The sequence below is a fragment of the Dama dama genome, chromosome 11 (genome assembly GCF_033118175.1).
Source record: "Dama dama isolate Ldn47 chromosome 11, ASM3311817v1, whole genome shotgun sequence".
Classification (NCBI taxonomy): Eukaryota; Metazoa; Chordata; class Mammalia; order Artiodactyla; family Cervidae; genus Dama; species Dama dama.
The window spans coordinates 12,818,784-12,836,315 of NC_083691.1; the positions used below are offsets into that span (position 1 = coordinate 12,818,784).

General features: G+C 39.8%; 1 protein-coding gene across 1 annotated transcript; it reads right to left on the reverse strand.

Moving 5' to 3' along the window:
• Positions 1 to 8,183: 8,183 nt before the first annotated feature.
• On the reverse strand, positions 8,184 to 9,119 carry LOC133065421 (olfactory receptor 1L4-like). Its single transcript, XM_061156185.1, has one exon. The coding sequence runs from the start codon at positions 9,117 to 9,119 to the stop codon at positions 8,184 to 8,186; it is 936 nt and encodes a 311-aa protein (XP_061012168.1).
• Between the last annotated feature and the right edge of the window lie 8,413 nt (positions 9,120 to 17,532).

A 17,532-nucleotide genomic window follows, 5' to 3' on the forward strand; every position in this document is an offset into this window, starting at 1 on the left:
GGGTTGGGAAGATCCCCCAGAGAGGGAAATGGCAACTTACTCCAGTATTCTTGCCTGGGAAATCCCATGGACATTGGAGTCTGGTGGGCTACAGTCCATGGGGTCCCAAAAGACTCTGACACAACTTGGTGACTGAGTGCACACAAATTCAGAATAAGCAACTTTGACAACACCTTGAATGACTGGGACGTGTTGCATAGGGACCTGAATCATATTCTTTGGATCAGGAGAATTAATGGAAATAGTACAGGATTTGGGTTCTACTCCTGGTTTAGTTACCTACCAGTTGCTTCCCCTGAAAAGTTTTTGTGCCTAGTTTATTTTTCTCATGAAAAAATGGAAGTACAATGCCTATTTCCATCAGAATGTTCTGGGCATCAAATGAGTGAACATGTCTTCGAAAAGGAGTGAAAAGTGCTTTGTTCAAGAGTATGTGCTATAAAATTTGTACTAATTATATAAATAATATGTAATGATAGAAGTAATATAAAAAACAATGAAAAGTCATAATTCTCATGTTGTTTAGTCTCTAAGTCATGTCTGACTGTTTTTGTGACCCCATGGTCTGTAGCCCACCAGGTTCCTCTCTTCATGGGATTTTCCAGGCAAGAATACTGGAGTGGGCTTCCATTTCCTTCTCCAGGGGATCTTTCTGACCCATGGATTGAACCTGCTTCTCCTGCATTTGCAAGTGCATTCTTCACCACTGAGGCACCAGGGAAGCCCAATAATTCTCATACTTAATATATAATAACTGGTTAAGCTGGTTAGGGTAAAAGAAAGTGAGGGAGAGAAAAAAAAAAAAAAAGAAAGAAAGTGAGGGAGCATGTGATTGTGTGTAAAATAGTGAGATAACCACTGAAAGGGGAACAAGATCAAAACACGGAGAGCTGCAGAATGGGAGGTATGAGAATTTCCTGGTCAGAGAAGGGGAAGGAACAGAGATTCTAGTGGGCTTCCTGCTTCATAGAGTCTTTCCTGCTTCAGTGACAGATAAATTAAGGGGCTTGGTACTGACAACCAGCCCAGGTCACTGGGCTGTGAGTGTCACTGAGTGTGGTTTCAGGTGCCTCAGCAAAGCCAGATGACCTTTCTTCATGCAATATTTTTCACTTATTCAAAAGCTGTTTGATGTGGGGTAATAGACTATCAGCTCCCCAGCTCTTATCATTATTTCTACATATCACCCTTGGTACCAAAGCAGGCTGTTTCTGAGCTGAGACAATGGGAGGGGTGGAGAAGAGGACAGCTTCCCTTTTCCATATCATCTGTCTCTTACCTCCTCTGGCCCTCCCCCAGGACACAGCTTCAAATCCTCTCTCCACATCTTTCATCCTGTTCTTTCTTCACCCCATGGCTGATACTCCCATGTGACAGACAGGTCACTGGTGAGGCATAGTGTGAACAGACAGACCCAGGAGTCCCAGGATTCTTCCACTTTACCTAGAAAAATTCTGCCTTCATGTGTTTTACAGATTCTTTTACAAAGGATAGATAATTTTGAAGACAAGCTTTCAGTGCTAAAGAAAAGTTTCAAAATCAAATTATATTCTACATGATCAATTAGCAGAGGGCCAATTGAAGCCTTTGCAAATTGACGCTAGGACTGATGTTAAAGTTGAAACTCCAATACTTTGGTCACCTGATGTGAAGAGCCAACTCATTGGAAAAGATCCTGATGCTACGAAAGGTTGAGGGCATGAGAAGAAGGGGGTGACAGAGGATGAGATGGTTGGATGGCATCACCGAATCAATGGACAGGAGTTTGAGCAAACTCTGGGAGATGGTGAAGGAAGGACAGGGAAGCCTGGTCTGCTATAGTCCATGGGGTCACAAAGAGTCAGACATGACTTAGTGACTGAACAACAACAGTTGAAGCTTCAAGAATGAAGTTGGTCATTTAGGGCTGTACCATCAGTGAGCTGCAGGACTAGTGTGACAGTCCAGAAGTTGGAAAAGGTCATTGGGAGGATGTGACTGCTGCTTGGCTCTTGGAGCTGAACCTGGGCAATCAAACGCTCCTCCCCCAACATTTCCTTGGCAATTACACTCTGCCTACTGTTCCCACAATAGGATTGTTCTAAGGAGATGGCCTTAGAGAGCAAGATGTGTTGGGATCATTTGTTGATACACAGACTTAACCAGTTAAGGCCTCTGTATAAACTGTTAAGATTCTGGCAGGCAGGTGCAGAGATGTCCTACACTTAAGGTCACGCAAGAAAACCTTGTAAGTTCCCTGGCTTACTAGTAAACTGCCACCTACCCATCCATCTGCCTCTTTCTTCTCTCCCGGCCCTCCATGTATGGGTGGGGATGGGGGCAGGGCTGGTTTCAGATTTCACTCAGGAAGCTCTTGAGGTGGTGTCCCTGTGCTGCTCTGAGGCTGTGGTAAAGCAGCCTACCTTGAGGAAGACTTTTCTTTGATATAAGACTGACTTTGGGGACATTCTGAAGGCAGGCTGGAATGATGGAAGCTGAACTTTGGCCCATCAGCTTCAGTGCAGCTACATTCTTCCTCTGAAAGAGTTGATTCCTTTGCTTGGAGTTTCACTCATTCATAGCCAGTCCTCCTCCTTTTTGTGAATGGAGAAGGGAGACAGAGGTGTGTGAAGTTTGAGGTTCTCAGATAAAGAAATAAGGGATGCAGGTTGATGAGGAGCAGATGACCTGTCTTGTAGCCCAACTATGGCATTAACTTGCTGCATGTAATTGGGCAACTTGTTTTCCTTCATTGTAAAAATGAATGTATCAGATAGGAGGGCTTTAATGTTTCTGACCCTTCAAGGTAGACATATTCCAGGTTGAATATGGTTGAAGATACAAGCTACTTACTCAGATAAGGGATGGTGACCTCCAGGGTGGTCTTTGGCGGAGGGTGGGGTCCTAGTAGCTTCTCCTCAGCCCTCTTGACCATGATGTCTAGAGGTGGATTAGAGGGCTTGAGGCATAGAAGGAATGTTCATATCAGGCTAATAAAAGGAAAAAGCCCCAGATTCTGGAGAAAGGTGTCAAGACCGCAATACTGAGTGTCTGTGATGGTTGCCGCAGCCTAGAGATGAAGTTATGAATCCCTGAAGTGGCTACTCTTCTCCCTCCTGAGAGGTGACTCCTCTGTGTAGCCCCTGGCACTGGAATCATGAACCTTTCTCCCATCCCCAACTATCCACCACCTGACTCCTTCAGGTTCCTCAGATGTTAAGGGATAGGATGGTGACTTGGGAGTACCTGACTGTCCTGCACATGACTTCATCCCAAGAGGCCAGGCAGCCTCCCCAGTTATAAACCCCAGGGAGCTCATTAAACACTATGCTTGGAGAGAAGTAGGACCTGTCAGTGGAAACCAAGGAAACTCAGGCTACCATGGCAGTGTTTTTCTTAGCATTCCAGATAATTAGTTGCTTGTTGTTCTAGTGTTTGTTAAGGAGACAGGCAAATGTATAGAGAAAGCCTGGGGCTTCTCCCAAGATGTGGAGGAGAATGTATCAAGAGAAGAGTTCAGGTCTTCATATAAAAGTTCTTTGCAAACTAAACAGACATTTCTCCAAAGAAGACATACAGATGGCTAACATACACATGAAAAGATGCTCAACATCACTCATTATGAGAGAAATGCAAATCAAAACCACAATGAGGTACCACTTCATGCCAGTCAGAATTGCTGCTATCCAAAAGTCTACAAGTAATAAATGCTGGAGAGGGTGTGGAGAAAAGGGAACCCTCTTACACTGTTGGTGGGAATGCAAACTAGTACAGCCACTATGGAGAACAGTGTGGAGATTCCTTAAAAACTGGAAATAGAACTGCCATACGACCCAGCAATTCTACTGCTGGGCATACACACTGAGGAAACCAGAATTGAAGGAGACACATGTACCCCAATGTTCATCGCAGCACTGTTTATAGTAGCCAGGACATGGAAGCAACCTAGATGCCCATCAGCAGATGAATGGATAAGAAAGCTGTGGTACATATACACAATGGAATATTACTCAGCCATTAAAAAGAATACATTTGAATCAGTTCTAATGAGGTGGATGAAACTGGAGCCTATCATACAGAGTGAAGTAAGCCAGAAAGAAAAACACCATAACAGTATACTAATGCATATATATGGAATTTAGAAAGATGGTAACGATAACCCTGTATGCAAGACAGCAAGAGAGACACAGATGTACTGAACAGTCTTTTGGACTCTGTGGGAGAGGGCGAGGGCAGGATGATACGGGAGAATGACATTGAAACATGTAAATTATCATATGTGAAACGAATCGCCAGTCCAGGTTCGATGCATGATACAGGATGCTCGGGGCTGGTGCACTGGGATGACCCAGAGGGATGGGATGGGGAGGAAGTTAGGAGGGGGATTCAGGATGGGGAACACATGTACACCCATGGCAGATTCAAGTCAATGTATGGCAAAACCAATACAATGTTGTAAAGTTAAAAAATAAATAATTAAAAAAAATATTGCAGTCAGTACACAAGTTGTTTATATTTAATTTATCTTTTTCCTCCTATTGAAGCTTACAGAGAATTGAGAATATAAACACGGAAGAGGAAGAACACAGAAAGAGCGACTTTTTATCATTCCTAATTGATCAGCTAAATATTTATATGATGTTACCAAACAACTGAGTCTGACCAGTGTAACGATTTCTGAAAACAGCTTTTCTAGAAACTGAGATTCTTTTACAGAAAATTAATAACATGGAAAAATTGTATTTTAATACTGAAGGTTTAGAATGTAATAACCTGGTGAATCAGATATCTTTTATTTATTTTTGTATTGATATCATGACTTTTAATGCTTAACATTCACTTAGAAGGTGCAGGGTTCTCAGAAACTGGTATATCTGTGTTTTAAATCATCTGTAAAGGTAATCTGGATTGAATGTGCATACTGATGTCTGTTGAAAATTATATATTTGGGGATAAAATTAAAAAAAAAGAAGTTCTTTGCAGATTAGTTGGTGCTAATACAACCACACTTATCAATCCGTCCATTAAAACAAACACTAAAAAAACTATACATTACATAACGTTTGCTATTGTAACCATTTTAAAATGTATTAAGTGGCAGTAAGTACATTCACACTCTGATGCAACCATCATCACCATCATCTCCAGAGCTTTTTATCCTACACGGAAACTCTGTACCCATTGAGCAAGAACTCTCCATTGCTCCCTCTCTCCAGCCCCTGGAAACTATTGTTCTACCTTTTGTCTATGAGTTTGAAGATTCTAAGTATCTCTTATTAGTGGAATCATAGAGTATTTGCCCTTTTGTATCTGGCTTATTTCACTTGAGTCTTCAAGGTTCATCCATCTTGTAGCATATTAGTTTCATCCATTTTTAAGGCTAAAGTGCAATTCTGCAGTCCAGATAGAACCTCAGTCTTAATGTTTGCAGCAAAATCTTCAATTTGATGAGTTACTGTATCAGAGAATGACGGAGCTGGGGTTCTTTTTACTGGCTTTTTATCCAGCAGGCATTCAGCCGTGTCAGTTGGAACAGGATTTGCTTCTCAACTGCTGTATGTACTTAACCAGCAAAAAGTTTAGTTAGCCTGTAAGATGCTTTAATTGCTTTCTCATTTCCAGTTTGAAGGACTATAAAAAGCAATTTTGACTTTTTTATTGTAGTAAAGTATACATAATACAAATTTTAACCCAGAGTGCTCCTAATATTCATGTTTAAAATATTCACTTCCTTTTTCATTAAATGCCAAACAATTGGACTTAAAACAATGTTGCAACTTAACTGGCATCAAAATACTACTTGTTTTATATGGCAATAATATAAGACATTAATATTTATAAAGTCAAAGAACAGATAGTTTGTCATTTTTAAATTTCTTATTTATAGGGTTACCCAATTTCTCTGGGGTAGACTTCTCCCTTTCATGATTCAGAAAACTTCTAATATGCCAGTTTCATTTGTTTTAGTAGTTTTAAATGTAGATAGTGCATTCCGATCTCCATGGCTGATTCATGTCAATGTATGACAAAACCCACTACAATATTGTAAAGTAATTAGCCTCCAACTAATAAAAATAAATGGAAAAAAATGTAGATAGTGCAGTTGTGGGTTGAGAAAGTGAATTTTCTTGTATCTTCTTCTTTTGAGCCAATGATCCAATTTCAGCCAACTATTAAGAATAAGAAAATATAAGAAAAATGTAAATAGAATATTAAAATCTAACAAATATTTTTAAAACTTAAATTATAAAATACTTAGAGATTTCAATAAGATTTTGAAAGAGAAGTTATGAAAAATTAAAAAATACTAACATTATTATCAAACAAGATAAAGTATATTTTCTTCTCTTTTTTTCCAATTATTTTTATTAGTTAGAGGCTAATTACTTTACAACATTGTAGTGGTTTTTGCCACACATTGACATGAATCAGCCATGGATTTACATGTGTTCCCCATCCTGAACCCCCCTCCCACCTCCCTCCCCATCCCATCCCTCTGGGTCATCTCAGTGCACCAGGCCTGAGCACTTGTCTCATGCATCCAGCTTGGACTGGCGATCTGTTTCACACTTGATAATATACATGTTTCGATGCTGTTCTCTCAGATCATCCCACCCTTGCCTTCTCCCATAGAGTCCAAAAGTCTGTTCTAAGTATACTTCCTTCTTACTGAGTTTCCATATAGGGGCAACAAAAATATCTGATTTCAAAACAACAGTTTATTAGATGAAGATGAGGTTAGAGAGATTATGGGTATATAAACAAAATTAATAAAACCACAGAAGTACTAAAACCAAACTGAGTTTATCTTAAATACAAAATCAATATGTAGAAATCTGTTTCTTCTCTGTACACTAACAACAAACTGTTAGAAAGACATATTAAGAAAATAATCCTACGTTAATTGCATCAAAAAGAATAAAATACCTAGGAAGAAATTTAACCAAGAAGATGAAAGACATATACTTGAGAAGTATTCATGAAAGGAATTTTAAAGATGACACAAACAAATGTGAAGATATATGGTACTCATGGACTAGAAGAATTCATATTGTTAAAATGTCCATACTACCCAAAGCAATATACAGATACCAATGGCATTTTCAATGAGACTAGAACAACTCTGTTTATTAAAGAGACTTCCCTCTCTTGATTGTATATTCTTGATGACTCTGTTGAAAATTAGTTGATGGTATGTACTTTGTTTTATTTCTGGGTTCTTTATTCTGTTCCATTGGTCTTTATGCCAATACTATACTATTTTGATTCCTGTGGCTTTGTAATATATTTTGAAATCATGAAGTGTGAGGCCTCTAGCTTTGTTTTTTATTCTCAAGATTGTTCTGACATTTTGAGTCCTTTATAGTTCCATATGAATTTTAGGATTTTGCTGTCTATTTCTTTAAAAGAGTAATTGGGATTTTAGAATTTCATAGAAATTTCAGTGACTCTGTAGATCAATTCATATATTATGGACATTTTCACAATGTTTCTTGCCTCTACCTGCTTGGATGGTTTCCATTATTTGGAATACTCTGTCCATTTCTTCTTTCTATTAGATTTCTTTTGTCCAAATTTATGAAGTCCATGTAATGTCTTATAAATAGTAATAGAATTTTACAGTTCCTTAAATACTGACTATTGTCAAGCTTATGAGAGAATTACTTGCCAATAACTTTGCCCCACTATAGGGGATTCTCTGGTGGCTCAGATGGTAAAGCGTTTGCCCGCAATGTGGGAGATCTGGGTTTGATCCCTGGGTCCAGAAGATCCCCTAGAGAAGGAAATGACAACCCACTCCAGTACCCTTGCCTAGAAAATTCCATGGATGGAGGAGCCTGGTGGGCTACGGTCCATGGGATCGCAAAGAGTCGGACACGATTGAGCGACTTCACTCACTCACTCATTGTCAAGCTTATGACGGAATTACTTGCCGATAACTTTTCCCCACTATATGGGTAGCAGAAACTGTTTTCCTGAAATCAAAATTCTTAGCAGTACTAGCTTGGTATTGAACATGTATCTGGTCAAGGTCATCTATAGAGACTGGGTGATCTGGTTTCCAGTTCAATACTCTTACTGTGATTCAACAGCACCTCTTATCATCTCTTTGGGTACCAAGTGAAAAATGGGTACAAAGCAAAGATTACCAAATCATCTCTTAGGTCATCACCCAGTAATGACTTTTAATCTTGTTATTTCTTCTATGAGTAACCTTGGTCTCTTAATTTCCTTAAACCCCTCTTCATATCTTTGTTCCTCAGGCTGTAGATGAAAGGGTTCAACATGGGTGTCACTATTGTGTACATAACTGTGGCTACCCGGTCCTTCACCACTGAGTACATGGACAGTGGCCTAAAGTAGACATAGATGATACTTCCATAGAAGAAAACCACCACAGTGAGGTGGGAGCCACAGGTGGAGAAGGCCTTCCACTTCCCAGCCACAGAAGGGATTTTGAGCACAGTGATGATGATTCTCAGGTAGGAGAAGAGAATGCACAGGAAAGGGGTGGCAATGACAGCCAGGGTCTCGGTCATGACCACCAACTGGCTGGATGAAGTGTCAGAGCAGGAGAGCTTGAGCACAGGCTGGGTATCACAAAAGAAGTGCTTGATGACGTGGGAGGCACAGAAAGACAGGCGGGACATGAGGAGCACACGCAGCAAGGTATGCAGGTGAGAGATGGTGCACGAACCCAGCAACAGGAGGAGGCAATGCCGTGGGCTCATGACCACACCATAATGGAAGGGGTTGCAGATGGCTACCAGCCGATCTATGGCCATCGAGGCCAGCAGGTAGCTGTCAGTGTTCCCCAAGGCCATGAAGAAGTACATCTGGACGAGGCACCCCACGTAGGAGATAAACTTTGTCTCTGAGAGTAGGTTCACCAGCATGTTGGGCACAATGACTGTTGTGAAGCAGATATCCATGAAGGACAGGTTGCTGAGGAAAAAGTACATAGGGGTGTGGAGCCGGGAGTCAGAGTGGATGGCCAGGATGATGAGTCCATTCCCCACCAGGGTGACCAGGTACATGACAAGGAAGACAGCAAAGAGGGGTTTCTGCATCTGGGGGTTGGAAGAGATGCCCAGGAGGATAAAGTCTGCAGTGCTGCTGCTGTAGTTCTTCATCTCCATGTCCTTGACCCCTGGTCAGGGTTTGGAGGTGCTGTGGGAGAGACATGAAGGGAAATTTGATGAAGATGGCTCTTTCCTAACCCCCAGCCTATTAAAAAAAAGGAAGCCCACTGCTTTTTGTTAGGGTTTTAAACAATACTTATTGCAAGAAACTACAGAGATCAGGGGATAAAATCCAAAAAGGTGAAAGGTAAACAATTATAAGGTACTCCCTGAATGAGAAGATAAGCTTCCCCAAGTGTTCTTAGAAACATCTATGGAGCATAATTTTTTTGAGTTCTCTTTTGAAAGATTGTTAGGTTGTTTTAGGTTTTTGCTTGACCAACATCCCTAATCATCTCCCTCACCCCTCCCTGCCTTTTTTTCTTCTTGTTGTAGGGGAAAAGTCTGCTGGGTCCTACCTTGAATCAGGATGCTTTCATTAAAGAGGTCCCAATGAATGAGGTCCTCTCATTTGGATCTTCTCCTGTTCATATGTCCAGAGGTGGTGGTGGTGGTGGGACAAAAGTGAGCATTGAATTTCATCTATGCTTCTCAGTATTCACAGAATTCAGATGAGAATTTTTTATGGCTTTGGAGCAAAAACCTGCTTAATGTTTATTTAAGCATTTCCATTTGTCTAACATGTTGATGCTCAGATTCTAGGTTTTTGGTTCAGGGATGCCACTCCAAATAGTTACATTATCAGGAATGGCCTATATTACCAAGATTAATCTTTTCACTGAATTTTCTGATTAAGAAAGTATGAAATTCTTGTTCTAAACATTCTAATATTATAGGAAATTCAAATGCTGTATGTAAGGGCCCCATTCTCACTAGTGTCATGGGAAAGACCAGCAAGAATGATCTGTGTTACCACTATTAAGCTACACTGTTCAGATGATAGTCTGACCCAGGGAAAAAGTAAAATGGAAGAAACAGATGGCGTAAACATTAGAAAAATTAAACTTGTCATTATTTTTAAGTAGTTTGATTGTATATCTAAAGAAATCCAAGACAGTCATCTGAAAACTTACCAATCCTGCGTAGATTTCAGCAAAGTTGCCTAGTACCAAATAAATATACAAATATTAATACTCTTCCTGGGATTTCCCTGGTGGTCAGTGGTTAAGAATCTTCATGCCAATACAGGGGACATAGGTTCCATCCCTAGTCGAAGAGGATCCCACATACTGTGGAGCAACTAAGCCCATGTACCACAGCTGCTGAGCCCGCATGCTGCAATTACTGAAACCTGTGCGCCTTAGAGGCCCTGCTCAGCAACAAGAGAAGCCACCGCAATGAGAAGCCTGTGTGCTGCAACTGGAGAGTCGGCCCTGCTTGCCACCACTAGAGGAAGCCCGTGCACAGTAATGACGGCCCAAGCAGCCAAAAATAAATACATAAATAAATAAACCAAATGTAGCTCTTATTATTTATTTATTCAGCAATAAATGGTTGCCGGAAAAAAAAAATACTATTTCATGGTAGAAATATGTAATGGAAAAAAAGGTTACAACTGAAAATGGTAAGAAAATCTGAAAAATGTTTAGGGTATACCTGAAGAGGGGAAAAAGAAATGGTGAAGAGCTATATGAGGAGACTATAACAGAACACAAGATGAGGATCTGAATAAATAGAATAAATTTTAGGAATATTGCTAAAAATGGGAGATTCACTATTTAAAAATGCTAATTCTTAGATTCCACATATAAGTTTTATCATACAATTATTTATCTTTCTCTGACTCTTTCATTTAGCAAAATGCCCTCCAGTTCCATTCATGTTGTGAATGGCAGGGTTTCCTTTTTCCTAATGGCTGACTCTAAAAAGCACAAGCTTATAGAAACAGAGAGTATTGTGGTGGTTGCCAGGTGCTGGGAGCTGAGAGAAATGGCAGATGTCAATTAACAGGTACAAACTTCCAATTACAAGAAGAAATAGCTGTGGATCTAATGTATAGCCTGGTGACTAAAGTTAGCACTATAGTATTATATACTTGAAAGGTGCTAATGCCCAATTCCCCAACCCTTCAGCCCCTAGTAATCACCATTCTGCTTAAGGGAGTGGATCTTAGATGTTCTGATCTCCCAAATAAAAATGGTAATAATGCGAGGTGATGGGTATGTTAATTAAACCTCCTGTGTTAATCATTTTGAGACATGTAAGTGGATCAAATCACCATGTTGTATACCTTAAATGTACATTGTTATATGTGAAACCTCAATGAAGCTGAAAAAAGTAAAATTTTCTCAAGCCAAGGAAATTCAATTCACTAATAACACCCCAGGGGAATATTTAATGGGATTTGAAAAGGCCATTCTAAAATTTATCTAGGGGTATAATGGACAAAGAAAAACAACTGAAAAAATGGAATAATGATGGAGAAATTTTCTAACCAAAAATCAGCATGGCATAATGAAAAATAGAAAGATAATTATACACACAGAAAAACAAATCAATAATGGTTCAACATAAAGAATTTTACATACCTGTTTTACACATATACATATAGCTAACTCTATACGGAAATGAATACATAATAAAGATTTATTTCATAGCAATGGAGAAAGGAAGGACTATTTAAAAAGTAATACTGATGACAATTGGCTCAACGTTTTGAAAAAATAAGGCTAGATTTCTACAGTATCTCACTTATACATAAATAAAGTTCATATGAATGAACAATTTAAGAGTAAAAAAATTTAAACCATAAAATAATTAGCTAAAAATAAAAGAGAATATTTTATAGTCTCAGAATGGGGTTGCCATCCCAAGAAAGAAATAAAATATTGAGGCATGAATGACAGTACTCAGAGATGAGAACACTACTCCAAAAGAGACCATAAGGAAAGCTAAAATATAAACTATTGACTCAGAGAAAATATCAGCAACACATTTACCAAACAAAACTTATAAGGAGAAGTTCAACCTCACTGGTAATCAGAAAACAGAAATTAGACTGAATTACAATTTATACCTGTGAGATTGTGTAGAGGTTCAGAACAGGTTTCCCCAGATCATTTTGGCTGGAGATTAATTTGAACTCAAGTCAACTGAGACCCACTGGACTCAAGAAAAACTGCTGTTCCTCGCTTTACTATTTAGAATTGAAGTGGAAGATTTATTACCAGAGAGAAATTTTATCTAAGTGGTCCCATCTGTATGGCAGGACAAACATCCAACCACCCAACATCTGCTCTTCTTATTGTCTTGTGGATGACTCTGCTGTTCTTGAGAGCCCCAGACTTCTATAGCAATCCTTAGCTCAGGATGGTACATAGACCTCATTGGACCTTTCTATCTTTTAACCTCCCATGTGTGTGAGATCTCTGACCCTGTCATGTACATGAAGTTTTCATACAAATGAAATTAAATTTGATTTTCCCATTAATTTATCTCATGCTGATTTGATTATTAGAGCAGCTGAAAGAAACTTTGAAGAGTACAGAAAAATTCTGCAATATTAAAAAAATATATACACATACATATATATATATATATTAACAAGACACATGAAGAAGACCAACACATACTCTGAGAGTGAGAGTGTAATCAGCATAGACCTTTTGGTAGTCTCTATAAGAACTGAAAATCTTCATGTCTTTATTCAGTAATTCCACTTATACAAATCTGTCCATTAAAGATAGTCATCTATGTATAGCACAAAGATACGTACACACATTTTGATTGTAGCATTGCTTCTAATGCCAAATACAACAATACAAATTAAACAAACCACAGAGAAAGCAACCTAAATATTCACAATAGGTGAGTTAATGAAACAAGTGTTAGTGAATTCACATTACTTAATATCTCACAGTCTTTAAAGAAACTAGATGGTTAATGTTACTCAGGACTTCCTAGGTGTCACTGTTGCTGTTCCTGGGAGACAAAGTGGTTAAGAATCCGCCTGCCAATGCAGGAGATTCAGGAGATGCAGGCTGGATCCCTTTGTCAGGGAGATCCCCTGGAGAAGAAGTGAAGTGAAGTGAAGTCGCTCAGTTGTGTCCGACTCTTTGCGACCCCGTGGACTGTAGCCCACCAGGCTCCTCTGTCTATGGGATTCTCCAGGCAAGAATACTGGAGTGGGTTGCCATTTCCTTCTCCAGGGGATCTTCCCGACCCAGGGGTCAAACCCAGTTCTCCTGCATTGCAGGCAGACACTTTAACCTCTGAGCTACCAGGGAAGCATGATCCCCCGGAGAAGGAAATGGCAACCCACTCCAGTATTCTTGCCAGGGTAATCCCATGAACAGAGGAGCCCAGTGAGCTACAGTCCATGGAGTCAGAGGCGACTGAGCAGACATGCAATGTTAGTCACATATATGATTAATAGCACTCAGTATATACATACCATACACAGTTAGTTAGGGACATTGTGTATCTTTTGACTCTTTCATTGTCTCCAAATCCTAAGAGATAAGCATTATTGTTTGGATTGGCCAAAAGATTGGTTATGTAAGGTGTTACGGACAAACTTGAACTTAACCTTTTGGCCAACCCAATATATCCCTATTTTACAGAGAAAAAAAATAGACTTTAGCAAAGTTAAGTAACTTTCCAGATCTCATAGTACTAAATGGTAGAGCTGAGGTTTGAATTCAGGCAGTCTGATGGCAGAGTAGAAGCTATTCATTGGTAAGCTGTGTTATCAGTGTTACACCCCTGCCTATGATATTTTGTTAAGTGACAAAAGCAAGTTGCAGAACAATGGATATAGAATAATCCCATTTTTGTGAAGAAAACCATCTCCTTTATATGTCGTGTTTGTTGTGGTGTGTGTGTTTACATAGTGTAGTTGCCTTCCGAAGTGAGAATGAACAGATGTAGTGGGTAGTTCTTTCCATATTTAATTTTATGTGTTTGCATTTAAAAATAAGGGATGCATGTTTCTTTTATTAACTTTATAATTAAAAGGTGACAGCTCCCTAAAATTATACTTCTTAGAGACCTAGACTTGTGTGCATATTTTAGTTTTTTCATTACATGGATCTGTATGCATATTGTATTCAGAAATGGGGTCATACTATCAATAATGATTTTTCTTTTATCACAGTGTGACAATGGATATTTTTGTATATAAATATTTTGTACTTATGAGAGTGTTTCTATGGTATATAATACATTCTTAGAGATGAAATGCTGAGTTCATGAACACAGAAATTTGTAATAGATACTCCCAGTCTGAGACAATTGTCCTTTCATCCCATTTTGGGGAAATGTATTCATTTCACTCTTTTCTCTTTCCCCATTTTGTTCACTGTATCTTTCAGCCTCATTCCTGGGGCACTGTTTTTCCCTGGTGATGAAGGACTAACGCATTCTTGTTGGTCTTGAACCTGGAATTCTCCATATCTACGTGACTTTCCTCTGGGTGGTAGGGAGCCTCCTTCCCATCTTATTGAAACTGATAACAGTGTGTTTTCCTCATGCCTTGAGCAGGACCTTTCACCTCAGTGTACCCATCAATAAGATGGGTGTGGTTTAACTTTTTGCCTCCCTGATCCTGTCATTTGGAGACATAGGTAGATTACCACATACCATTCCCACGTCAAACTGTTTGCATTAAATATGTGCAGATATGTATATAAATTATACTTCAATAAAGCTGTAAAAAAAAAATGCAAGCCATATTGTAGAGCCTTGATTTCAATGATTTTGACTGCAGTTGGTTGAGCAGTCTCATGGGTAAAAGTCAATTCCACTTACTTGCAGTACCTGCTTGTTGCCCCCAGAGCACACTTAGAGGAGAGAAGCTTGTGTTATCTGATGCCAGATCATTACATATGTTATGTATCTGGAGATGCTGATGGGAAAATGCTCTGTCAATGAATGAGATGCTAGAATTCATACATGAGCTGCCTATGTCCCTTCCCAGATATTTAGCCTCTTTCCCATGCTGATTATTTTGCATAACCCACATAAGGTGGAAGTAGGATGCTTCTTTATCAAGGCTTTGTGATGATTAAGAAGCATGGGGTTTTGATTCATAGCCAGTTTTAGAATAAAAATGGAAGCACTTTTCATTATTTTCAAAAAACACAATTATAATAAATTGATTAGGTTATGCACACTCAATTTTATTATTAATTAAATACCTTATTTCACTACTTGCCTATTATTTAAACAAAATAATATGTGCTAACACACTTTTACATGGTATAGGACTTTGTAAACAAAAGCAATTATGGTTAGTAACAAAACATTTTATGTCACTGGCAAAATAAATATAGTTGAGTAGAAGAGTTTGGCAACTCTTTCACAGGTGTTTACTATTACTGCTATGACAAGAAGCTAGAATAATTACATTTTAATGATTGTAGGGCTTGTCATCATGTAGTAGTTGGGAAGGACTAGGAGGGAATGGAAACCTTGCAAGCCTTTGAAATCACACTCAGGAAAGTCAAGTTGCTCAGTCGTGTCTGACTCTTTGTGACCGCATGGACTGTAGCCTACCAGGCTCCTCTGTCCATGGAATTTTCCAGGCAAGAGTACTGAAGTGGGTTGCCATTTCCTTCTCCAGGGGATCTTCCCAACCCAGGGATTGAACCCAGGTCTCCTGCCTTGCAGGCAGATGCCTTACCAACTGAACCAAAATCACACTATCCCTCCTTAAAAGATATTTACTATCTTCCTTGAAAGCACAAAGAGACTATTTCTATACACCATCTCCAAGCCATCAGCCACATGAAACCAGGGAATCCAAAGTTGGAGTGGAGAATGCACTTTATGAACAGACTATACAAATGTTTAGCAAGTAATGTTTGGGTGCCAAGCTATACCTCATCCATACACCTGCTTCCCAGAATGAGTAAGGACAGTTGAGGAGTGATTAAACGGGGGAAATTTCAGTTAGCTTTTATTGGACAGGTTCTGCACTTAGCTCTTGTCTCATGTAATCTTCACAATAGAACTAGGATGTTAGTAAGTATTATTTCCCCATTTTATAGACAGAGAACTTAAGTTCAGAGAATCACTCAACTGGTATAAAACAGATTCAAACTCAGATATGCTTGATTTCAAATTGTGTGTTTCAAAGCTCTTTATCAGACTTCTTCCCCAAACCATCATCATGGGGTGGAGAGCTAAGCCAGCCTGTCCTTTGTCAGCAGCCCTCCTCTTCCTGCCAACTACCTTCAGCCTCCTTGCTGACCTGTTCCTCCTCCTCCATCCTTTGCTCCCACACTTGGGACCTTTTCATTTTCCTTCCTTCCTGCTCCCATGTCTACCTCCTGTTCCACAAAGCCTTAGGCTTGTGTGTTCCTTGCCTTTATGGGGAAATGGTTGTGGAGACTCTGGACCTCAGCTCTGGCAGATTCTAAGCCAATAGCAGCTTTGTGCTCTTGGAGCATGAGGACCAAATTTTAGAATCTTTCCTGAATCCACTTTTTTTTTTTTTTGAATTCAGCTTCTCCTTATCAACTTCCCTGGTGGCTCAGATGGTAAAGAGTCTGCCTATAATGCGGGAGACCTGGGCTCAATCCCGGGTTGGGAAGATCTCCTGGAGAAGGGAATGGCAACCCACTCCAGTATTCTTGCCTGGGAATTTCCATGGACAGAGGAGCCTGGCAAGCTACAGTCCATGGGGTTGCAAAGAGTCAGACATGACTGAGTGACTAACACTTTCTCCTTATCTTGCATCTTCCCACTGCCAGCATGAAGATCATATGTGTATGGTTTCCTGAACAGGAAAGTCCTGCTGAGGGGTCTGCAGGGCCCTTTTCAGGATGATCTTTCCTTCCCCTTATTTATGAAATCTCTCCTTTCTGCCTAGTTTTCCCTCTTAGATTAAAGCTTGATGTAGTCCTTCTCAGCTGTTCAATTCTAGATGCCAAGACAAGTGGACTTTTCAAATATGCCCATTGGAATCCTTTTTGTGTGTAATTGTCTTTCCTCTGTCCCAACATACTGATCCATCAGAGGTGCTTAAAGTGGCTCTCTTGAAAACCAGTCTCTTGTGTTTCCCTGCTGAGCTGGCCATGTCTCCCCCAGATTTCTCCACCTTGAGGCCCCCATGTCATTGCAGCCGCTTCCCATGTATATTCTCATCATGGTCATATAATAGCTAACAATTCCACAGTGCTTACACATGCCAGACACTGCTCTAAGAACTTCGCATGTATTAAGACATTTAGTCTTTACAGTACTGCGTTTTACAGATAATGAAAGTGAGGCAGAGGGAACTGAAATGACCCACTGAAGGCCACATGCTAGGTGGTGGTGGAGCCAGATTCAGGGTGTATCCTCTTAACACCTGTGTTGTCCTAACTTTCTTGTTCACTTGTTCCTCTGCTGACTCCTTTCCTGGAAGAGATAACTCTCTGGCTCTGGGTTGTAGGACGTGGGCTCTGCCCCTTAAGGCAGGGGCCAGTGCTTTACACAGAGTAGACTCTCCAAAAATGTGTGATATGTGATTATAAGGAGAGAGAGG